Source organism: Phascolarctos cinereus, unplaced genomic scaffold, assembly GCF_003287225.1.
Source record: "Phascolarctos cinereus isolate Bilbo 61053 unplaced genomic scaffold, phaCin_HiC Scaffold_5;HRSCAF=322, whole genome shotgun sequence".
NCBI classification, from domain to species: domain Eukaryota; kingdom Metazoa; phylum Chordata; class Mammalia; order Diprotodontia; family Phascolarctidae; genus Phascolarctos; species Phascolarctos cinereus.
This window is the reverse complement of record NW_027555958.1, coordinates 35,930,795-35,956,377: the sequence shown is the minus strand read 5'-3', so window position 1 is coordinate 35,956,377 and position 25,583 is coordinate 35,930,795. Positions and strand designations below refer to the sequence as shown.

Sequence of the window (25,583 nt, the reverse complement as noted above, 5' to 3'; positions counted from 1 at the left end):
ATGAATGTTGAAAACTAAAAATAAACAAATTTTTTAAAAAGATTTTTTAAAAACGACATGATTAAGACAAAAACTTGGAAAGACTTAAGAACTTTAATCAATGCAATGACTAACTATGATTCCAGAAGATAAATGGGGCAACATGCTATCCATCTCCTGACAGAGGGGTGGTGAACTCAGAGTGAAGATAGAGACTTACACTTTTTGGACATGACCAAAGTGAGAATTTATTTTGTTTGACTATGCATATTTTTCATGATGGTTTTGTTTCTCTTTTACCCCACCCCACACACACCAATTTGGAAGCATGGGTGGCAGAAGGAAAGAAAACAAGATTTAAAAAAAAAATAGAAAAATAAAGTAGAAATAAACAAGTCCCTCAAAAGATCACCACCAAAGAGACAGCTGGAGATATGGAACCAGAGTTCAAGAAGAGACACTAGGCTGGATATTTAGTTATAAGAGTCATATGAATGATAAACTGAACCTATGAGGTCACCCATACAGTGAGTGTAGAGAGAGTAGATCCAAAAATCCAGAATGGATTCTTGAGATACACTCACATATAGAAGGGCACAGCATGGATGATGACCCACAAAAAGAGGACTGAGGATGAGTGATGCGGCAGGAAAGAGGAAATGAAAGAGAGAGCAGTATCACAAAAAGCCAAGGAGAAAGTATGCAGGAGGTGATGGTGGTCAACAGTATAGAAAGCCAGAGAAATGCCAAAGGAAGAGAGGACGAGGAAAATGGACACTTTATGTTTTGGAAAATGATCATTAATTTCATTAAGATGTCAGTTTTATTGTGCTGTGGTGGTATGAGATATTTTCTAATAATTTCCCTTATTTCATCTTCATTTGTTGTGAATCCTTTTCCACTACTGATACCAATAACTTGCTTTTCCTTTTTAAAAATCATATTAGCTATGTGGCAACTTTACATTATTACACATGTATAACTTATATCAGATTGCTTGCCATCTTGGGCAGTGGGGAGAGGAGGGAGAAAAAATTTGGAACTCAGAATCTTTCAAAAAAGGAATGTTGAAAATTGTCTTTATATGTAATTGGAAAAAATAAAATACTATTAAAAATCATATTGGCTAATATTTAATCTACTTCATTGGTCCCCTCTTCCCCCTCCCCCCAAAATAGCTCCTAGTTTTATTTAATTCAATGGTTTTTTGCTTTTAATTCTGTTAATCTTTTCCTTTATTTCAATAATTTCTACTTTAGCATTTAATTGGTGTTTTTTAATGTCAGTTTTCTAGGGGGGTTTTAGTTGCACCCTCAGGTCATTAATCTAAGTTTTCTTTGGTGATGAAAGTGTTTAGAGAAACAAACTTTTCCCTAAAGCCTGCTTTGGCTACATCTCAAAAATGTCACTATGCTATCTCATTTTCATAATTTTCTTTGATGAAATTATCTACTGTTTTCATGATGGGTTAGTTGTTTTTTTTGACCCATCAGTTCTGTAGGATTATTTAGTCTCCATTTAATTTTTAATCTTTGTTTTCCAAAGATCTTTTGATGACTAGAATTTTTATTACATTGTCTTCAGTAAAGGAGGTGTTTAATATTTCTGCTTTTCTGCATGTCTGTAAGGTTTTTACATTCTACTATATGGTGAATTTTTAAGATGTTATATACTGCCACAAATATGTACATTCCTTTCTATTCCCATTCAGTAATTACCAGAAATCTATCATGTCAAATTTTGGTAAAATTCTATTCAGATCTTTAACTTCTTCCTTGTTTTATTCTGTTTAGTTAGATTGGTCTAGGCCTGAAAGTGGCGCATTGAGGTCCTCAATTATTATTAGAGCTTTACTGTTTATTTTTCCCTATAGCTCAACTAAATTTTCCTTTAAGTATTTAGATGCATATATGTTAAACTTTGGTATTAATTCATTGTTTACTGCACCTTTAATCATAATGTAATTTTCCTGTTTATCTCTTTTTTAAGTCTATTTCTGTTCTTGCCTTGTCTAAGATCATCACTGCTATGCTTGAAATATAACAGATTTTGCTCTAACCCTGTGTTTTAACAGTGTGAATCTTTATTTCAAGTGTGTTTCTTACATACAACATATTAGTGGACTCTGCTTCCTAATCTACTCTACTATGCTCTGACATTTTAGTGGTGAGTTCATCCCATTCACATTCATGTTAACTGTGCCTTTTCCCCATTCATTATAGCTTCTCATATTTTTTCCTCTTTGTTCCCCAACACCTCTTTAGACAGAAACTGGTGAAACAGAAGGAATGTGATCAATACAGTGATCTGAAATTGAACTAATCTGTCACAATGATGCCTCTCCTGTTTTTTACAAACCCCGATCACTGTTTCTTATGCTCTTTTTCTTTCCCATTAATGCCCCCTTTACAATCTACCCCCCAAAGTTGAAGTGTGTTTTATACCTATCCCCTCTGAGACAAACCTCCCTCTTAAATACCTCTCTCCCTTTCCTTTTCCCTACATTTACCTGTCGAACGTAATATATTACACCAAATACTTTGTATATATGTGTATGCCGGTGTGTTCAACGTTCCTTCGTCCAGTTAAGAAAAGATTGCAGTTCATGTAACGCTCAGTCTTCCTACCACTTCCTCCATGTTTGTACACTCTTATTCTTTACCCTAATCATAAAAAAATACATTCTTTCCCCTTATTCCACATTTCTTCACTTACTCTTTCTTCCATCTTTTCTTTTTTCTCTTAAGGCCATCAAAATACAGGAAAAACCACCATCTAGGGTTCCTACTTCCATAGAAGCCTTTAGGATTCTGAAGAAACACTTATCCCATCCCCCCCATTAGAACACAAAGTGCTTCATCATTTAGCTTCTTCTGATTCTTCAATTTTTTCCCTCTCTAGGTTTCTCCTGAACCCTGTGCTTGCATTGCAAATTTTCTACATAATTCTGGTCATTTTATCATGAATGACTGAAAGTTCTCTATTTCATTAAAGATCCATTATTTTTTCTTATAAGATTAAATGAAGTTTTGTATGGAAAAGTGAATCTTGTTTATAAACCTATGTACTTTGTCTTATGAAAAAATACTCTAAAATTTTCTGTCCTTTAGAGCAGTTGCTGCCGAGTTCCACGTGATTGTGACTCTGGTTCCTTACTACTTGAATTCTTTCTTTCCAGCTATTTGCAGTACTTTCTCCTTGACCCAAGGGTGGTAGATTTTATTTATGATGTTACTGGAAATTTTTGTTTTGAAGTTTTTCTCAAGAGGTGAATGACGGATTCTTCCTAGTGTCACTTTTCCCTTTGGTTCTAGTAAATCTGGGAAGCTTCCATTTCTGAGGTCTGGAAATATATTATCCAGGCTTTCTTTCTACCATTTTATCCCTATTTTTTTGGGGGGGGGAGGGTCATAATTTTCTCTCTTTTCTGAGTTAGTTGTTTTTAATAGTAGGTACCTGACATTTTCTTCTATTTTTCAATCTTTTTTATTTTGTTCTAATATTTCTTCTTGTCTCATGGAATCACTGAGTATTGTTTGGCACAACTTGGATATGGTTTTCTACCTTCTGTTCTAAGCCATTTGTTCTTCCATTTTTTTCCTCCAGACCTCCTATTTCATTGTGACCAATCTTTTTCTCTCCCAGCGGATCTATTTATATGTGTGAAGCTATTCTCTTCTATTTGGGCGAAGAACATACCTTCACTGAGTACCTACCATAGGCTAAGCAACATTATCTCATTTTTACCAACCTGGCATCCCTTCACCCAAAAGATTTCTTCGTACCATTCCACTGTCTTCTGCTCGCTCCTGATTCAGGACTTTATTCCAAAGAGCCAAGCTCGAACTCCTCGGGTGCTCTTGGTTGAGATGGTCAGACCCTGTTTGATGCTGATCTCCATGTGCTGGGTCCTGCCTGATACATGGCTCTCTTGTCAAAGAGCTGGCAAGCTTCGGGGGCCCAGTCAGAGATCTAGAGAGGACTCTCTCTCTGGTTGGAGCATTGCAGCAGCCTGGATCACCCTTGAATCTTCCCTAGTTGAAGCCCACCATGGTCTTCTGTCCAGGTCACCTGAACTCATGCTGGTTTTCCCAGCAGGCTCTCTGTTCCAGTGCTCTGGCTTCTAGCTATCTTTTGGTATAATCTTGAACAGAAGAAGGAGCTTACCAGCATTTCCTCTATGGATTTTTGATCATTCTACAATCTCATTCCCTTTTTAGATCATCACTAGAGTATATGGGAAAAGGATGCTCCTCGACCCCTCATCACACCTTATCGATGACCCCACATCTTAACTGAAACTCCCAAGCCTGATGCAACTGCTGGACAGCATGGAGCCAAAGGGATGAGTCCAGGGGACTCCAATGAAAGCATCCTCTTCCAAGCTGACCTGGACAATGCTTCCTTCGTCCTCAAGACGAGCACTAGGGGCTTTGTCAAGTGATTTGCTAGCATCTAGGTGAACAATCAACGGCCTTCCCTTAATCCCACATGCCAGTCAAAAAAGGAAATGGGGTTGGCCCGGGATGACCTGTTCTGGGATAAATCAATGCTTCAGTTCTCTACTGTTTCTGTGAAACAGATTTGCTCTTTTTACCTTATTCATTTTCGCTTCATCAACCACATCCTTGGAAATGTCCTGGATTATTTCTGGACATAAGACAAGAAGAATGATTTGCAGTGGCCAAACTGCAGCTTTACGTTTGGTGCTTTCAGCAAAACCATCCACCAAGTCAAATAATTTTTCTGCACATTCTATATGGGAAAAAAAAAATCAAATGACGCTATTAGGAAAGAAAATATAGTTTGCCCTTTGCCTATGTAGTAAATTAAGGCTCTCATTTCTACAGAAAAAAAGGGGAAGGTAGCATGTAAAATTAGCAATAGGAAGTATTCTCCAAAACGTCTAATTATCTTTATCAAATCTAGCAGCAGGAAGGAACAATCCACACAATGTTCTTTTATTTTCCCCAACAGTAAAGGAGTACAGTATGGGACAAACTCTTCTAACTGGTTTATTTGTTTTTAAACAAAGTGTTCTGCTCAGAAGAGCTTGACACCAGAGAAGAAGGTAAGTCAACTGGATACAAGTGGGCATGTTACCGTTTGTAGTCCAAAGGAAACGAAGTGAATAACTAGAGAACACAAGAAGAAAAGGACCTAACCAAACAGCATACTGACACAGAGACGCCAGTGCTTCGATAAACCTGGCTGTCTGTGGCACCAACTCCTTCCCAGATCATGTTCCACCAGAACGGAAAAAAGCCTCTAAAAGGATATTGAAATAAGTGTCTCAATCCTTTATGGCCAGGAAGACTCACTTTCACTTCCCTAGACAGAGAGGGGGGTGTTTTAGAACCCGCATCGGAAATAATGCCACCTGAAACCTCAAAGTACTGGTTTCAGGAGTTAATCTTAGTGGTCCATTTAAGTAAATTCTTGAAGCCTCAGTTTCCTCTGTGAAATAGAAATAACAACAGCATCGCCCCTCCCAGCCACAGCAGTGACGAACAAATGACATGATGTCAAGTGTTTCTGCGAGCCTTGGAGTGCCACGGAACTGTGAACTATCATGATTTTTAAAAACCACACACATCACATCATTCCAACAGGAAATTATCTCTTTCTCTGACTTCCAAATGCAGGAAAGGGACTGAAAAAACACCAAGACCACGGTCTGCGTGTGAAAACCATGCTCCTGTTGGGCCCTTGGTGAGACTGGGTTTGGGACGAGCGCGCAAACAGGCGCCAGATCTTCCCACTCAGAGAAAGGCAATTTGCCTGACAGCCTTCTTCATGGAAGCGGGACGTGACTATTTACATCCTCAGCCGTATGATCCTGTTGTGTAAAAAAGAGGTATGGGGACCCGGCTCCAAGCAAAACCAGGGTCTCTGAACACAAAGCCCAATCACCATATTACAGGACTGATCTCCAACAGGTCAGTTTTCTGACATACAGATACAACTGAAGAGGGAATCTAATTTATAAAAAGTTCAATCTTAACTTCAACCTTCCCCTTGTCTGATGACCTAAAGGAAAATAAGGGGAGGGCAAAGGAGAGACAGGTTTCCATTCTGACTTATCTGACACATAAGAAATAAAGTTAAGGTTTGGAGGATGGCAGCCTTGGTCTAAAATAAGCCCAGAGGGTAAAAGTAAGTAAGTCAGTTTATTCTTACCAGCCATATCTGTCTGGGGAGTCTGGTACAGCTTTGTAAATTCATCAGGATAGTTCTCTACCCAATTCCAAAATGCCTAATAATAATTTTAAAAACACACAATTTTACATCAAAGTAATGATCTTGTCAATTTAGGATACAAAAAAAACCAAAACTGCTGTATTATGGGTCACATTGTATTACAAATCTATTCCCATAGAATAAGCATTTACGAATGCCCAGGCACCCCCAGGGGCCAGGCACAGTGGCAGGCACTGGTGATACAAACACCAAAGGGAGAAGAGGCCCTGCCCTTCAAGGTGGTTGCCACCTTCTTCTGGGGGCAGGGCAAACCCTGTAAACAGGGAAGTGATACAGGAAGAGAGAACCAAAAGGAAAACCTAACTCCTGCAATGTTCCATAAGAACAATGTTCTCCTTTCTTTAAAATAATTCATGTAGTAATTACTATCATTTCAAACATCTAAACAAAAGCATCAGCAAAACTTAAGATGAAATTCAACAAGCAATTTAAGCAATAAATATGTAAGAAAAGAAAAACATTTACCTTTTCTAGGCTATTTATAACTGCTAGCTGAGCTACCTTCTTTAAGGCTTTAAATTTAAATACAGTTTCTGTGGGAAAAAATTATATACATATATTAATTTGTATGTAAATGTATCCGTACATTTAAGAGAAAAGCTAGTTTTATTTTTGCAGTCACCCATAGGCCACCTCTGATAACAAGCTACACCATGCTAATCTCTTTGACAAGAAACTACAGACCCTGGAAAAGAAGACTTCCCTGCTACCTCAGTTATCCCAGCTTAGAGCCAAAGAATACGTGGGCCTCCTGTACCTAAGGAGTTCCTGCTCTGGCCTCACCCTCATCCTCCACTTCATCCCACAGTAAAGTTTAAAATGGCAGCAGACGCACATCCAGCATGACCATAGGGACGTGGAAATGGTGTCGTGTTTTACAGATGAACTGAAGGAGTTCATCCACCCAATAAACTTGGCTCCTTCCCATGAAGGACTCCTAAGAGCAGTAACCTAGTTCTAGGAAAGATGACTACAACAGACACCTGAGCTGAGGAGGCAACACTTATTTCTTAAAAACCAATAACTAGTTGGGAAGTATCATAAATTACAAGCAACACTAGTTCCACTGAACAGTTGGCAACTGGCTCTAAGTTCCCAATAAAACCCCTTTGTCCAAAAGCAAATGGATATGGCTGGTCTCAGAAATTTCAACTAGAAAGACAGCAATCTATCTCACAGAAGATACAAAACTCAGCTGCTGTCTGCCAATAAAATTCTGTATTGAGACACAGGCAAGAGATCAATATTTAACCTAGAAAGAATATTATCTTGACCATTTTTGAGGTGGTTGTAAATTATTTTTGCTATTGCTCTAATGAGGGCAAAAGGGGAGGAGAATTATTACTTTTGAACAAAGTGCAGCTGACAGCACATTCTCATGAAAGATTCATAAATCTTGACTCATAGCTAGTCAGTATAGAGACAGTTGGCCCATTTACAGATCTAGTAATTCAGTTCATGCATTTTAACCATATCTTAAAGAAAATTTCCAAAGTCTTTGCATGAATTAAGCTGTGGGGTAATGAAATAATTGACTTTTAAATCACATGTTGAAAATTATCTTTGATATAGACAGGTGGCCTGGTATGACCAACGGATTTCTGGACAAAAGCCAGAAGCCTGGATTCAAATCCTGAGTGTCTCTTATTAGCTCTATCCCCTGGACAAGTCACTTAGGATCTCCCAGTCTGTAAGAGAGAACAGGAACACCTACTTCATAGGGTTGTGTGAGGGACAAGTGAAATGATGCAGAGAAAGCACTTTGCAAAACTTACAAATACATAAATATGAGCTTTTATGAAAAAAAATTCTTGTTAAGAAACAAGTAAAACAAAAACAGAAATAGGTGATGAATTAACAAGGATTTTGTTTTTAATTTAATCTAAGATTTAATATTGTACTATAAGATGAAATTCACTTATGGAAATTATGATTCTAAGCCATTCCTTTATTAATCTAAATAGCAAGGTTTGAAGAGGACTGTGACAGCCAGTTTATAGAAATTCTTGGTAACTAACACTAGCCATACCTACTCTGAAACAAAGATGTATTTTTCTATCCTATTCCCAAGATATGGGAATATGTGAGTAAAAAAGTTATTCTGAATGGACACCTTAGTTATAATTTTTCAAAAGCTTTGTACACACTGATTAAGTCACAAAATAAAGCCACATGACATTACAGTTTCTCACTCTATACCCAAGAAAGCTTAGGCACCAAAAGGTTAAGTGACCTAGTGATCAATTCAAAGACATGAGTCAGCAAAAGAAGTAAAAACAGACACCAAGATGCCTGACTCAAGATCACAATCTCCTTCCTGGGTTTTGTTCTGCATTGAACTTGTTTAATTCAACTAACAATTGGCTTCCCTAAGATCAATAGTGCCTGAAAAATTAGTAATTCAATGACTAGGAACTGTCCTCAGGACCGTTAGATCCAGAAAAACGAAAGAGTCTACATTTTGCAGTCTCATTATTTTAATCAAAGCAAATACCACAGTGAAACACATGCAATGCTCCCAGTACAGATGCTTCTATCTCATAAGGGATCAGTTACTTTCCCAAGAGCATCAAGAATGAATTGCAACTTCGATAAGCCATTTCATTACGTCATATGCACAAACAATGACTTGGAATGAGTGGACTATGAAATTCATTTCCATGTTCAGACTCAACCCAGCTTGTGCCACCTGGCTTATTTCTTCCTGGCTCACGCTGTTACCTTCAAGTAGGCCGCAGCCCATCTAGACATACCCTGCAGGAGCCGCTTCAGTTTGGCACAATCCACATTGATGTACTGTAACAATTCTATATCATGGACATCAACATTATCTTCTGAACAAACAGTCAATTCCTGTAACCTGAAAGATAAAAACAAAAAACAATCTGTCTAAATATCTCCAAATATTCTAGAGTTCTGATTCACTTCCCTACACTGACGCCCAAAGATTTAAAACACCTGAAATATTCACATATAGCATAGGAAAAAGTAATTATAAAATGTAACAAGTACATGACTTTAAATGACATCATAAAATATTCTCTAAAATTTTACTATAAACTTAAAATACTAAACTTAAGTTTAACCAAATTATTAACAATTACATCTACTGGACCTCAGAAATGAATAGACAGAAAATATCTGTCCCTCAGGAAAAAAAAAAAACCAAAAACCGAGTAAGCCTTTAAGTAATTTCTAAATGGACAACTGAAATTCTGAAGTTTTAAAAATACACTACCAGCCCTGAAGTCAAGAGGACCCAAGTTCAAATCCGGCATCAGATACTTACTAGCTATGTGACCCTGGGCAAGTCACTTAATCCTGTTTCCAAATATGTGTGCTTATCTGGATGCATATGTGTATATGTATGTGTGTATATATGTATATGTATGTCAAAAAACCTATTTTCTGGAGAACTCACACAGAGCAAGCATTCACGAGGTGGTCAGAAGAAGCAATACAAAGACACTCTGAAGGTCTCTCTTAAGAACTTTGGAACTGATTGTGTGTCATGGGAGATACTGGCACTGGACGGCTCAGCATGGTGTGCCCACGTCAGAGAAGGTGGTGTACTCTATAAGCAAAGCAGAACTAAAATAGCTCAAAAGAAACACCAGATGTGCAGATTTAGATAATCCACCCCAAACGATCACATGGACCATCTGTGCCCGACCTGTGGTCAAACATTCTCAGACACACTGAAACTTGACTCTAGCATGGTGACGTCATTTTGAACCTCTCCCAGAACGAAGGACAGCCATACATATGTCTATGTCTATATGTATGTGTATGTTATATGTACATGTGCGTGTACATGTACGTGTACATGTATATGTACTATCTAAAAGATGTAGGACACCTTGAGTCCTCGTCACACTAAGTGTTCTTCTACCACTTAAGGCATTCCATTCATTTTACTTTGCTTATCAGTAAGTCAGTCACCTAGGGAAAACTCATATTCCTTGCGAAGTCAGGATCATTCAGACATTTTCATCAAAAAGGCAGAAGACATGAAAAAGTATGGCAAAACTGTATCCACTTAACTTGATCCAACTTATTTTAAAAGCTCTTCCTTGGCTGCACTGGATTTTCAATGGGGCTATCAAGCAATGCTAGCAAGAACGTCAGGTGAAGAAAAAGAATTCTGGGCCCTCAGAGACATCAGAGACATCGAATACTTCATAATGGTGGATATTTTGAGCCAGAGGATAGCACTGGCTTATGTCAAAACAGGCATCAAAAGAGCACTAAAGGCCAAAAGGCCCAGACACTGAAGAACGTGAACAACAATCTCTAATCAGGTCGGGTTCAGCAACTTCGTGGAACTTTAAGAGGACGTCACACCCAACCTGCTGTGGCTAACAGGGACCTCCAAAGCTTTCCCCCCTCGAACCAGTTCTGCTCTGGCCCACTGCTCCTTCCAGATGGGTCCTACACACAACAGCCGCTCTTCCTGTCAGATGTGGAGAAAATGCAGCAGCCCCTACTGGGAATGGGATGCTATACTTTACATGCCCAAAATACCACAGCTGCTCCAAAGGGCCCCCAAATATGCTCTGATGGCTAGTAACGCTCAAAAGATCAGCAAGGCTGTGAGCGAGTTAACCCCTGGGGCCATCTGCAACAAATGGCAAGATCAAAAGAAAAGCTCAAGGGGAACCCCTTCACCATATTGCCATGGGGGCAGGGGGAGATGTGTAGTTTATAAAACTTAAAAGGTCCATTGTAAACAAGGTTAAATTAATAGGCGAGCTGATTAAACTGATTAAAACTTTTAAAACATAAGGTATACACTTTCAAAAATATTGCACATGTAGCCACAGACAGCTGTGGATTTTTAAGATGATTTCTTTGAAAGGAAATGAACTGAACTACCCTGCAGAGCTCTAACCCTAAACCAAAAGTCCCACACATTCTCTATAATAACTTATAGGTCTGAGTTGTCTCCATCCACCTGGATGCTTGCCACCTTTAAGGCTATCATTTCTATCATCTGAGTTGATTCTCACAAACAATGAGATTTCCACACCTGAAGTCACATAGGGCTCTGTTTAAACTAAGCTGATAATGATATCAGACTGACAAAGGTAGCACAGAACCAGTCTTGGGAGAATCATGACGAGTCCTAAGCAGACAGGAGAGGAGGGATCAACAGAACACCAAGTCAGACCCAAGCACTGCCCTGTGAGTGAAACTCAGCTATCGTGCCATCAGGATTTTCAAACTACCAATATTTTATTATTCCTTCAATTAGAAGAATTCTGACAGTTCTGAGAGTGTTCAACATTTGAAACCAGTTAAATATTTTCAGCCTCTGAGCGACCAATTCTGCCAACAGGCTCCCAGACAGAAATTTAAAGCCTCTCAAAAGGAAGATTCTGATTGGCTGGCAATGTCTATAAAAGGCCAGCCTTTGGCTTGAAAGCCGAGACATGTGGGAGAAGCAACAGATGACAGGCTGAAGGGAAGAAGAAAAGCAGAGACAGACAGACAGAAGGAAAATGGCCACGAAAGGCAGCCAGAGGGGAAGCAAGCTCCTCAGTGCCTGAGAACGAGCACAAAGAGGGCAGCAGGGAAATGGAGGAGCGAGGCCTCGGAGGCCACGCTGAAGGCGGGACGGCCCAAGGACTCCGCAGGGGGGAGCGAATGTACAGCGCCAAGCCCAACCGTAACACAGCAGAGTGCTGAAGGCTACCGAAAACAATCCACAGACATCATGCAGCACCAACTGTGCACCAGGCTTCCCGCACCCTACAGTCTACCCCATACGTGTGCAGGTGTCCACAAAACACATGAAATGATCAGAGGGAGGGCTTTTACAAGAACTAAAAAGTACACCGGAAGGTCCCCACAACGATGCTAAAGACGAAGGAAAAAATGTCATCCAAACAAAAGGAACCCTTTCACACTTTCAGCTTATTTTGCTACACAGATTTTCTTGCCAATTCTTGCCTGGGGCAGCCAGGGTCAGTATTCATTAAGTACTTACTACATCCTAGGCACTATGCTAAGGGCTGGACAGACAAAGCAAGGAAAAAAGAGCTTATGTTCTAATAGGAGAGACAATTAGTAAAAAACTGGGTACATACAAGACAAAGAGGAGGTGATCTGAGAAGGGAACGGGGTGGGAGGGGTTGGGGGAGATCGAAAAGGCTTCCTGCAGAAAATGAGATCAGAGCATCACAGAAATCTGGGCAAAGCAAAAATCAGAGTGTGGAGAGGACATGGGAATGGTCAATGCAAAGGCAGAGAGATGTGTCTGAAAAAGCTTCATGGAGAAGGCGGCACTTCAGCCAGAGGCAGAGTGGGAGAGAGAGAACTCCAGGTTTGGAGGGCCAGCCTGTGCTAAGACTGGCGAGCAGCGCAGGACTCCAAGGACAGTGCTGGGGCTGACCTGGCTTGATTCAACCGTAATGTGTATGGAGGGAAATGAGATCCAACAAGGCTCCCAAGGAAGGGGAGGCCAGGCTGCAAAGGGCCTTGCCCTTAAATGCCCACCAGAGCCAGACTTATCATTGGTTCTAGAGCTAAACGAAGGGCAGACCTACAAAAAGGTTCTTAACTTTCAGCAAAAATTAACATTTGTGTATAAGTTGAAAGAGATAAGCCACAGTCAGTCAATAAACATTTATAACACTTGGCACTAAGGATACAGTCCCTCCCCTCAGTCAGCTTATAGTCCAAGAGAAGACAGCAATACACCAAAGTAAGGCTCCAAACCAAGCGGAACAGCTAATGGCGTTTGAACAGCTAGCGGCAAAGTTCTAAGCCCTCTCTAAAGGAGGCTCAGTAATCTGCTCTGCCCTGCAGCAGCGAATGGGAAAATGTTCAGATCAAATACTGGAAATTTCTGTTCAAGTTCTTTAGATTCCAAATCATCGAAGGACAAGGAGCAAAGGGCCTTCTGCTAGAATTGTAATTTTGTGCAGTCATTCAATCAGGGCCAACTCTTTGTAACCCTGTTTGGGGTTTCCTTAGAGATACTGGAAAGGTTTGCCATTTCCTTCTCCAGCTCATCTGACAGATGAGGGAAACTGAGGCAGACTTAAGTGATTTGCTCAGGGTCACACAGCTAGTGTCTGAGGCTGGATTTGAACTCAGAAAGATGAGTCTTCCTGACCCCAGGCCCGGTATTCCATCCACTACACCACTTAACTGCTCTTAGAGCTATAATCAGAATGGGGGCAAAGCAGGTGGGGCAAAGCAGGGTCCAAAGGGAAAAATCCATCCTAGACGGGCTTAAATGGCCACAGATACGCAATTAACTTCATCTAAAGAAGGCTAGAGTGAAGCCTGGTGGTAGGGAGGGGGAGATGGGCAGGCAAAGCCAGTAACGGGACATAACACAGAGTAAAAACCCCAGCAGGCTTGTCCCTTGGCCACGGCTTGCTGGAGCCCAGCTCTAGCCTAGCCAAGGGGGAAGGAGGCACAGCCTTGGCTCAGCCAGCCACTAGCTCTCTGCATCTTAGTGGGTCAGTTCATCTTAACACCAAGGGAAATAGGTCATTTTATGTACATGGCCAGGAAACTCCCCACCCCAGGATTAACTTGCAGAATGAGGACTCTTCAGGGGCAATAAGGATGAGGTAGGAGAAGAGAAGCAAGGCGCTCGCCCCAAAAAGTTTCTGTACTCCATGGTTTTCTAAACTTATCAAGCCCTGGAACCTGAGAGTTAGGAAAGAGAGTTTGGTGGGCTGCACGCTCGGAGTCAGATGGTCCATTTCAGGAGTCCTGAGCCCTGAACTGGCCGGCCTGCTGTAGGCAAGCACTAGAATTCCCTGTGGCCTCTCAACATGTTCTATCTAGAAAAGTAGTGGGAGATGAGGCCTCACTTTAGACTAACTAAGCAGGGGGGAAACCAGGTCCTAAACCCTTGAGGATGGATCTCTCTCCCTCCTTCCCAGGACTTTTCTTTACCATGAAGCTTTGTCCTCCCAAGCTGCAGAGGAATCAGTAGGGTATGGTTGGGGGTCAAGTGTGGCTGCAAAGAACCATTCCTTCCATGTTCTGAGTCATAGGACCATGGACCACTGCTCTAGCAGGGCTGTTCTTATCTCCACACCCATATGCCCCTGAAAGAGAACAATATCCACAGTCTAGATGGAAGAGTGCTAGAGTGGGTACCATGGGAACTGGAGTCTAGTCCCTGCTGATGCTGACCCTGTACCTCTCTCTCCTCCTCTATAAAATGAGAGTTGAACTCAATGACCCTTAAGGGAAAGGGGAGGGGGTGATTGTTAGAGTCTAGCCCTCTTTCTTTCCCCTCCCCCAAAACATCTGTTTGCTGTTAAGTGTTGTCACTCCACCCCCTCCCCTCAGTCCTCAACCTTCCTGGATGGCCAACTTGAAGAAATAGTAACTAAGCACCCAGGTAATGAGAAGAATTATTTAGTCTGAACAAGAAGTTACCCAAGCACTGGACTCCTTGGAGGAGGGGAGGAATGTGGTGCAGCAGTGTTTCCATCAGGTTTCCTGGGATGGAAGGAAGGACGGATGGAGACAACCCCCCCCACCCACATACATACACATACACACACACACACACACACACACACACACACACATCCAAACTGAGGGTGCTTTTCATGCCATTTGCCTCCGGTGAGATTTGCACTGCTTGCCCCAGGAGAAAAAAATCCTAGTTCTGGCTCTGCAATGAACATACTTGAGCCATGTTTTGTGTGAATGTTTCTCCACGACAAGATCAGAAGACGCCCCTTCTCTCTCACCCAATATTAACTGAAAGGGCAAAAGATTGTTTAATATGCAAATACAGTGGAGTGAACGGCACTGCCTCTTGGCATTTCAAAGTAAGAGGTGGCCCTGCGACAGCTTCTTCTATCAGGCTAAAGTCAGGCCAATGCTGAACATGCTCATCCCCAGACAGTTCTCCCAGTGCTGGGAAACTCATTCTATTGTAGAAATGCTGCCAAGTCCTGTAACCGGTGCTAGTGAATCAAGTGACTCTAAGCTTAAGAAGAATAAAAACACAAATCGATTACTCTTCTGTATGCAAAGCATACATACAGACTCCCTTCAAAGACAATCTGTAGTTGACTAAAAAAGTCACCCTAGAGGTCTCCAAAGTGTTATATCTTTACTTGTTGCTTATAGTACACAAGATAACACGTGGATTTTTACTGGTTCTCTTATCTTTTTGTACCTTCAAGGTGATATCAGCTGTGAAGTCTATGTTTGGCTGATAAAAGCAAAGCCACTTGATTGTTAGACAACTTATCCTGAGTAAAAGGAGCTGTTGTCTGAGAATATGTTTTATCATCCTCAATTCAGTCAATGGCTCAGAATTATTACACAGAATATTCAACAACCTCTTGGGAGAAAGGACCTAGGATTTGAGCAGCACAAGGAACTCCCAGGGCAGAAACTCCCTTCCCTGCTGAAGAGCAGGGGCCACTGGTCATTTCAATCTTAGTGGGCTGCCTGGGGCAACATTAGGCTAAGTGACTTTTGTTCATGGTCTCAGAGGCATAGACGTCAGGGGCAGGACTCGAACCTGGGTCTTCCTGACCCCAAAGGCAACCTTCCATACTCAACCACTGCTACTGTTCTGGCAATTATCATGGCTGCTCTTCCCTTGTTCAATTTAATACACACTTTTTAAAAAGCAAGCTGTAGGTAACATGTCGATGATTTTATATACAGTTCTTTGTGTTCTTCTCTATGTTGAAATGTTATTTCTAGTTTATAATTTTAAGAGAAAATTGGAAAAAAAATTAAGAGAATATAGTTCCTAAGAGAACATTAATCTATCATATAAGTACTCATGGCAAACCACTCCAGTATCTTTGTCAGGAAAACCCCAAATGGGGTCACAAGAAGTGTCAGATACACAGAAGCACAGAAGGCTTCGGACTGAGCGCAAAACTTTGGACTGAGCTTGAACGACAAGGAAGTGGACCTTCCTGCTATGGCAAGAAGGAGGCCGGGGCAGTCCTTATGGCAGAAAGGCTGACACCAATGGCAGGCAGAGTCACCTGGATCGCTTGAGATGCTGTTCTTGGATAGGGGGCAGGGTTCAATCAAGGGGACAGGAGTTAAAGGGAAATAAATGACATTTTAGAGTAACAGGAGAAAGTCAAGAAAGGTGGTCTAGCCCTCTGTGTTAATGATATCAACATCTCAGAAGACATTCTGATTGGTCTTAACAAGTCAGACATCAATAAAAGCAACTATGAAGCTAACTCTTTCCAGAGGAGAACAAAACTACTGAAGAGAAAACTGCTTTATCTCGGATTAACTAATCTCACCCAAGCCCCTAGTCGGGTGCCCAGCTAAGCTTCCACATGTCTGGAAGAGAGAATGCTTTGCAAACTTAAAAACATCCTCCAACAGTGAATTACGAATGTGCTTCTGATTCTTGTTAGTCTGGAGGAACAAGGGTCCTTAGAGTGCCCAGATCACACCCTCTTCACATGCTTCACTTAAGATTCCAACAAGAAGGAAGTCAGTGACTGAAAAACAAGCTAGCATCAAAGACTTAATCAAACGAGTCCAGGTCACCGCTGGTAATACCACCCTCAACCCTTTGTCCGAGACCAGGGCTTCTCCACTTCTGCTGTGTATTGGACCCCTTTGGCGGCAGGTTGGTAGAGAAGCCAACAGATCCATTTCTTCTCTGAAGAGTGTTTTTAAACACATAAAAATGAAATACATGATTTACAATGGAAATCAATGGGATTAAAATAGTTATCAAAATTTATTTTAAAAATAAACTCACCAACTACACATTAAGAACCTTTACTCTACATCATCTTCTGAAACAACTCAATAATTGACGCTAATAATGACTTCTCTCATCCAGAAGTTAGTTATATTGTAAATGACCAAAAAAGTATAGAAAAGTATGCTATAGTTTAGAAAAGGTCAAATAAAATCCTAATACAGAAAGGTCAGCTATCCAAGGAAATTCAATTCAAGAGCATTTATTGAGTTATCTCTTTGGTGCAAGGCATTGTGCTAAATGGTAAGCTAGTCCCTGCCCCCATGAATGTAAGCTTCCATTCTACTGAGGAGATACTCAAAATATCTAAGAGCTCAGGCACCTAAGGGGATGCAGGAAAGGCTTTCCATGGGTGAAGGCACCTGAATTGAGCCTGAAAAGAAGCTGAGATTCCAAGAGGTATCAATAAGGGATCAAATGAATTTCATGCACGCAAGAAAACAGCTGTTCCAAACAACTCATTCATTCCCTGAGGAATTCAGGCAGGTGAGGGCTTACTCGGGAGCTTCTGAGGAATACAGACCACTGAATATCATTTAAAATGACTATTACCCTCACATCAATTCCATCTGGTTGTCTTATTTTAATTAAGTGGAATATATTTTAAAAAAACAATTTAGAATCAAACCCAATATTTACAAATATTCTACAGTCTCCATTGTGACTATGTGGATATAATTGATGTTTCCATTGTTCTTTCCCCCTAAAAATTCTCACATGTAGGCAAAAAATGACCACAGCACCAAAGCAGCAATATTAACTTGAGAAAAGAAACTGAATTCTTGTATAAAAAGTTTGTCACTATTCAAATTAAATTCACAACTGTCTGGACATACTATTCCCCCGCTCAAAAATCTCAGAGTATTTTCTATTTATTGCCTCTAAGATAAAATAGAAACTTCTCCATTTGGCCTTTAACATCCTTTCCTATCTGGCTCCAGAACCCCCTCCCACACTACACTCTTATACACCCTCAATGGACCAGCTGAACAGGCCCATAACAGGCTGTACCCCAGCCTGGAATGCTGTCTCCTCACTGCTGCCTTTTGAGAGCCTAAACATCGTCTTCAAGACTCAATCCAAGCACCATGGCCTTCCAGATGCTTTCCCTAATCGTCCCAATTGTTAGTGCCTCCACCCACCCACCCATAAAGGTACTTTGTACTGATTTTATGTATACTTAGTATTTACTTCTCTGTGTACATGTTGTCATCTTCCTGTAGAACAGAAGCTCCCTGAAGGCAGGAGCTATTGCTCTGTTGTCTTTGTACCTGGCACACAGTAGGTGATTAATAAATGTTTGCTGAATTGAATGACTTTAGATTAGAGCTAGCCTTCTGTGAAGATGCACCACGCACTTTATTCATCTCTGTTTGAAGCCCGAATTGCTCCGCACACTCACCTGGTAGAAATACGACTGAAGACGGCGTTGAAGTGATTACAGCTGAGGGAGAAGAGGACACCAGAGGCAGAGCTCCTAAGTTCAGCCGCGTGCTGATTCCCTTCCCGATAGGTGTGGATGAAATGGCAAATTTCTGGCAGCAACTGCTTGACCAACATTGTTTCATCTAACCTCATCGTGTCCTTTGGCTGCTGAAATAAGAGCAAGACTTGACCTGTTTAAATTTCCACGTAGTAAAAACACCCTAGCACAGAGACGACGTGGAACAGAGATGGCTCAGGACCTTTGGTAGAACCACTGGCAAGCACCCATCTGAGCCAAGACCTCCACAGCATCCAGACCCTAGGCCATCACTGCCCAAATGGTTATTGATGAAGTCCCATGAGATCATTCCCCAAATTCACACAAGTAGGAGAGAATAAAATTATCCTTTTCATTCTTATTCTGCTGCCAGCTGTAATTCAATCCCTATCAGAGCAAGATGAAAATGTTACAATTCAAGCTAAGATGAGTTAACCTATTACTAAGAAACTGTTAAGTGATGGAAGCATCGACTCCAACGTGAATTAATCCCTTTCAGTCGTCCAAACGGAAATTTGGGAACTAAGAATGCCTGTCTGGCACAAGGACCAATACTTTGAGATTTCTCCAAGAGAGCTCATCAAATTATCCAAGGGAAGACCAGGGAGTTGTGGTCTCTGTCATCTGGCTAACCTAAGCCTAGTTTCAAGTATTCCCTCAGTACATCATTACTAACCACAGTGTCTTGATAACATTTGGCTCAGTTTTAAAGAAACTGCCTCAACTTGCTTTCAAGCATGTCTCCATCTACAAAGGCAAATCTCAAAGTATTTCACAGCTCACTGGGGTATTTTAAGGAAATTCAACAAAGCAAACTAATGCTCTTTAAACATGTAAATTAAAAGTTCTTAAGTAACATATATCCAAGATGCATCACACATCTGTTTCCATTTCCATTAAGCTGCCCCCAAGACATGAGGCAGCACCGTACAATGATCAGAGCCAGGAAGACCAGGATTCCAGCACCGTCTTTGTCACACAGCACTTAGGGAAGGAACCCTGAGCAAGGCACAACCTCCCCATGCTCCCAGGCACCTCGCTAAGGTTCTAACTCACACATGGGCTCCCCCACGGTGTCATGGCAGATTAAGGCTCAGTTTACTACACTGATGAAATCACAGACATGTGCATTACTACACAGACATTCACAGGACAAAGTGTCATGGATCAGTCAATAACACTGGCCATAGTTTTTTGAAGTTTGTATCCACTGGCTCATACCTACTGAATATATATGCTTACTCAGAGTGGCTAGTGAAGAGAAAATTCTAAATAAAGGATCAGCCAAAAGTCCTAGTTAGCTTTAGACTTGTTTTTCTTTACCTAACTCAGGAAAGTGTTTTGTAAACCAAGAATTCACTACATTATAATAACCCACATTAAAAATAAGTTTCATTAAACACAGATGTACCCAATTAAGTAGAAAGGCACACCTTGAGAAGCACTAATTTAAGAAGGTGCAAAGCTGTGTGGCTTTCCCATCCCATCTCCTAGTCTACTCCTCCTCCACTCCAACTCCATATTGAGAAATGATAGCATAAATAAGAAGCTTTAAATTAAAAAAAATTTTTTTAAAAGGCTGGCCCCTTTTCTAAACCTGCTGATTGCCAATTTGAGAGAGAAGTAAATTATATAGATTGCTTTAAATCCTATTTCCCTACGGTAATAAAAAATGTCGATATCCTCAAAGTAGAAATTAATTGACCTTCCACCCAAATGTAAACAAAAATAGTTAACTGTGTCCATAATGATTTTGAATACTAATAAAATAACTTATTTGTATAGATTTTTAACAAGATCATAGTGAAAAATTTAATGTTTATAGTCATCTTTGCCATTCTGTTAAAATATAATAAACAAACTCATCTTTTCCAAAAATTAATTAAATAAAATGCTCACATCTTCATAAAATCTTTCCCAAAAGGCAAGAGTCTTTTTTAAAAAGAGGAGAAAAGTAGGTCACATTTTTGTTCTGCTAACCCTGGTAAGTATTCTAAGCATATGAAGAAAGCAGCAATTACCTAATTAATGTGCTAAAGACAGGAAAATTATTTCCCATTACACACATTAAATGCATGGCCTGATCAATTCAGTTAACAAAATTTAAGTGCAATTAAAGTTTCCTAAGTACAAAGATATATCACTTTTCTCTGCACACGCACCTGACACATTTGAATGTAGGTGATCAATTTCAAGAGCAAATTCACAAGACTTACCAAATCACTTACCCCAGCAAGGCATTTTTCCAGTGTATCCAAAATAATTAACTGAGAGAGATATAAATTCTTTTCAGCAGCTTCTCCAAATATTCTCTGAAAGGAAAAACATTTGGAGCACTGAATTTTAATGATGACTCTCCCCTGCCTACCTACTCTACCAAGTCTAAAAGATGAGATGTTCAATCAAGCAAAATTATCTCTGGAGGGCTGGGTTTAAATATTATGTCAAAAGTGAAAACTACTCATTTTCTCTCAGTTCTAACAAAAGACAACTACAGGCTAATAATAATGTCGGTATTTAAAAGAATCACCCATTCTGTAACCCTAAGATTTTCTTCCTGTTTGTGTTTACAAAATCAGTCCCATTTTGGCCTAGGCACATATCTAACCTGGAATCCTGACATCAGCACCTTATATTTAATCCCATTTTTACTCACACAGGTAACAAAGATAAAATCTTTCACTGCAATAAACTATAATACCACCAAGTATTACAAATTCAAGTCGTCTCACTCTTTGGACTAGCTAATGACAACCTATGTGCAGGAGAATTTCATTCATCTAACAAGTACTCAATGAACAGCAAATGGGTCCATTCACCATCCTGTTTCGGTGAGTAGAGATATCTCGTGATTGAAAAGCTTCCATTCTAACTGGGAAAAAGCACATGACGGTGATCATCAGAAACAATACAACACATACCCAAGGGGAAAATAATAGTCATGCCTTGCTTTGAGCACGAGAAGGGATCCTTAAAGAGTCAGCGCTAAAAAAAAAGTCCGTGGTTACATATGTAAATGTACAAGAAGTGAATTAGTTCACAAAAATCTTTGGTGAATTCTTTCTTGAAAACAGTGAAAACTACCACTCTCCCAATTTATCTGGTTCACATTTTAGGATTTTTACACGTAGAATTTGCTTAAAAAACCAAACCCTTCACACATATGCGCCACATCTTTCCCGGTTCATTCATAACCAAAGTGTAAGATTGGAATACCCTGGGGAAGCTTTTCGGAACTCCAAAGTTCCAAGTTAGGTCGGAAGGAAATGCTGAAGCAGCAAATGAGACAAAAAGAATTGACCAGAGAGGTGAGAGCACTGGCCAGGCCCCAGAAAAGAGGCTGACCGAGCTAGCTGGGAATGAGGGCCAAAGGGCAGCTGCCAGGGAGCAGCACAGTCTTCTTGTAGACTGAGGAGAAATACGATTAGAAAGGGCTGATAGAAAGTCTGGAATGCAGGGCAGAGGGAGCGATTTCATCAACTGGGTACCAGGGGAGTGGCATCATCAAGGCAATTAACCTGGCAGCAGGGCCTTAGCCTAGTGAAGGATCTGGTGTGGGCTGCAGGGTGAAGAAAGGAAACCCTACCATGGGCCCATAGAGATCAATACTGTGCTGTAAATCTAGAACATTATATTTCATTCATGATCCATTTAAGCTAGATTTTGCTCCCACTCTGATATTTTTTAAATGTGTATGCTTAAAGTTCCAGAGAATAAAAGATTTTAAAAATATATTCAGAAAAGGTTAGCAACCAAATCTCTGTATGTTCTTGAGTAGCCTCTTAAATCCATGTTCTTTTTTTTTGGGGGGGGGGTTGATACCAGCCAGTTTTTAATAACAATCCAATGAATTTTGATTACTCCTCCCATAAAAATTATAAAACTATGTATTTGGAGAAAGCTAAAGGAAAAGCTATAATACAGATGTTGCATGATAAAGGAGTTCAGCACCATAAAGCCATGTTCTGATCAACACCAAGAAGGTCACCGTTAATAGAGGAAGCTAATGAAAAACTTTACATGAAAGAAAAAAAAGGGGAAGGGAGAATATGTTGCATCTGTGCTTTCCTACAAGACAGGCTAATTTATTAAACACTTTCTCCAGTACAAGTTAGAGGATAAAGTCCTCCCAAAATCATGCCACGATTAATATTCAAAAATACCCCCAGTAAAAAGGGTAGTAAATCAAATACTTACCATATTGTTAACATTTTTTAAAATATTGGTGAGGCCACTTATAACCAGAGAAAACTTGTATTTGGAAATGTTGATAAGACACTCCTTGTTGTGTTCAGTGCTGACTTTGGTGTGGGTAGTCTGTTGTCCAGCTTTAATTGGAAGCTAAAGGGGAAAAAAATTAAGCTAGCCTTGGTCATTATGGTTAACTACAACGCCACTGAAAATCATGAAGTTTTATTTGGAAAAAAAACCACCAACAAGTTCTTCCCTTCAGCCTCCCATTCTCTGTACTTGAAATACTGTTCTGACAGCTCCCTTCCACAGTTCCTCTTCTATCACTAACAACCTTCCATGGTTCTTAGACCTCTTCCTCACCATTTTCCTGTACTCACTAAGGCCTTGATTTCCCCAGAACAGACTAAATCCTTGGCCATGCATGTCCTCACATGCTGACTCATTCTCTTTCCCTTCACTAGTTGCTGATGAAGAGGTGACCCTGCTCACCAAGGGCCTTGAATCTGCTGCCTCCATTCTCCTCTATCAGGCTGCCCGTCCAATCAGATTCTCTCTCTCTCCCTGCCCTCCCACCCTCTATGTACTGCAACCTTCTCTGCTGCCTATTAACACTTGCAGTTATCCCCATCCTTAAAAAATAAGAAAAAAGTTCCCTTGACCCTGGCCCTCAAGTTAAAGGATCACATATCTATAGCTGAAGGTTAAGTGACTACACCCACTCTGGTGGCCACACAAACCAAGTACCCTGTATGCATGACAAAGTGCTCGTATGGGCGGACAAACACTCTGGAAAAGCAACATGTACACAACATGTTCAACTGGAATTCAATGGAACAGTGTCAGTCGCTGAATGTCTCTATGTATTATTTTACTTTCCATCATAAAAGATGGTCTGACAGAGTAGATACCAACAAGAAATCTGGATTCAAAAATCTGCTTGCAACTTCATGAGGTGAATGGGCAGACAGCCCTGGCCAACTTCACAGGGAGGACTCCCTGAGAGGCCCTCCTCCTTCTGCAGGCTGCCTGCTGGCCTGGCTCTGCCATTCTCCTTGAGCCAGGTACCTCCTACCTCTCCCTCACTTCTGCAGCTCCCTTGTACGTGTGGTCTTCCCCCATTAGACCGTCACCTCCTAAAGGGCAGATACTGCCTTTCTTTCCACTTCTATTTGCATTCCTACTGTTTACCAGAGTGCCTGGCACAGAGAAAGGTCTTAAAAAATGCTTGGTGACTGACTGTCAAACTCTAAAATTTAAGATCCCTGCCAGCTCTAAACCTATGGTCTTTATTATGCCTCAGAGAATTAAGGCTCAAATGAGAAGATGATCAGAGCTCTTTGCTAACTTGAGAGTGCCACATCCACACAAGTTACACAATTAAGCCCTTTTTTCATCCTCAAAATTCCAAACCCATTTCACCGGGAAGAACTAACATTGTCCACATTAAAATGGGTGCACCCAGAAAGCTTGCTTATAAGAATCGATGTTTTCCTTTTTTTCTAACAGTGGATCTGCTACAAACAAAACGCTAAGATTCTATGTCCAGTGCATGGCACACAGTAGGCACTCAATAAAATGCGTGTTGAACTGAATTCTTAGAGCCAGTGAACTAACTCAAATGTACTACAAGTGACAACAGTCTGTAGACCTGTCACCCTTTGCTAAACCGTTGACAGCTTACCAGATTTGATGGAATTTTTTACTTTTCAAATTTGACATGTTTTCTAATGTACTAATTAAACTATTTCTACCTTGTCATATTGTGGCCAAAATATTAATTTTCTTTCAATTTCATTGATTTTCACCAGTAAGAGCTCTAGCCTGATAGTCATACCTACTCAAAATGCAAATATTTCAAAGAATGAGAGGAGTCAGCACAAGAAGCAAAACTGAGATCTTACACACGGCGATATGAACAGTAGATAGTTTGTTTCTAGCTCTGCTTAGAAAATTCTTCAAAATGTCAAAGATTCATTTTTTCCATTATGTGTAATTCATTCTGTTGTTAACAGGCCCTTTATACTCAAATGGAAAAATGAATTCTGCTAAAATTCATCTAATAATAGTTTCATCTAAAAACCAAAAACAAGCAACGATATAAGGACAATAAAGAACATCTATTATGTCATCTTTAGACACCCACTCACATGAATAAATCAGTTTAGGAACCGGCATGGAATATATATTGAATATGGCAGCTTTTTATTATGCTGCTGAATTTGGTACTCTTAACACAAGATTTATCAAGCGCCTATGTGCCAGGCCCAGAGCAAAGCACTAAGGGTACAAAGCAAAAGCAATACAAAAACATGGTCCCAGCTCTCAAGGAGATGACATTCAGATGGGAATAACTGAGTACGTACAAGAAATATACAAAGCAGAGCAATTTAAGACAATCAGAAAGGGCTGGGCATTAGCATTGGGAGAGAAGGGAAGAAAGGCTTCCTGCAAAAGGTGGGCACGCGGAACTTTGTTCTGTGAAGTTTGGATTCAGTCAAAGGGCTTGAGGACCTAGAGGGCCACACATGTGGCCTCGAGGCAGCAGGTTCCCCACCCCAGAGCGGAGACCAGAAGGAAGTCAGAGGCAGAGGTGAGGAGACAGTCATTCTAGTCAGTGAAAACAAACAAACAAGGAAAGCCAAAGGAGATGGAATGGCGGATGTTGGTGTATCGCGCTAGAGGATCGGCAAGCACACCAGCACTCCTGGAAGACCACCAGAAAGACGGAAAGGGGCCAGGTTATGAAGAGGTTTTCACACTTGATCCTGGAGGGAATAAGGAACCACTGAAGCTCACCGAGGAATGGAATGGGGGAGGGGAGGGTGACCTAGCTAGACCTCTACTCCTTCACAACTGCATGGAGGAGGTACTGGAGTGGGAAGAGACCTGAAGTAGTTAGACCAATGAGAAAGTTATTACAATGCT

General features: G+C 40.7%; 1 protein-coding gene across 12 annotated transcripts in view; it reads right to left on the bottom strand.

The window, feature by feature from the left end:
• Positions 1-25,583, bottom strand: part of NF1 (neurofibromin 1) — a 248,319-nt gene that overhangs the window by 183,104 nt on the left and 39,632 nt on the right. For 8 of the 12 annotated variants that reach the window (XM_078154810.1, XM_078154813.1, XM_078154812.1 and 5 more), the window contains exons 2-8: positions 22,662-22,805; positions 20,681-20,776; positions 18,384-18,574; positions 8,994-9,100; positions 6,706-6,773; positions 6,160-6,235; positions 4,577-4,734 (exon numbers count right to left, since the gene is read on the bottom strand). In XM_078154810.1, coding sequence (XP_078010936.1) covers positions 4,577-4,734; positions 6,160-6,235; positions 6,706-6,773; positions 8,994-9,100; positions 18,384-18,574; positions 20,681-20,776; positions 22,662-22,805 — 840 coding nt within the window. The remainder of the gene's footprint in view (positions 1-4,576; positions 4,735-6,159; positions 6,236-6,705; positions 6,774-8,993; positions 9,101-18,383; positions 18,575-20,680; positions 20,777-22,661; positions 22,806-25,583) is intronic. The other 4 variants (XM_078154814.1, XM_020963234.2, XM_020963236.2 and 1 more) reach the window with 2 other exon arrangements.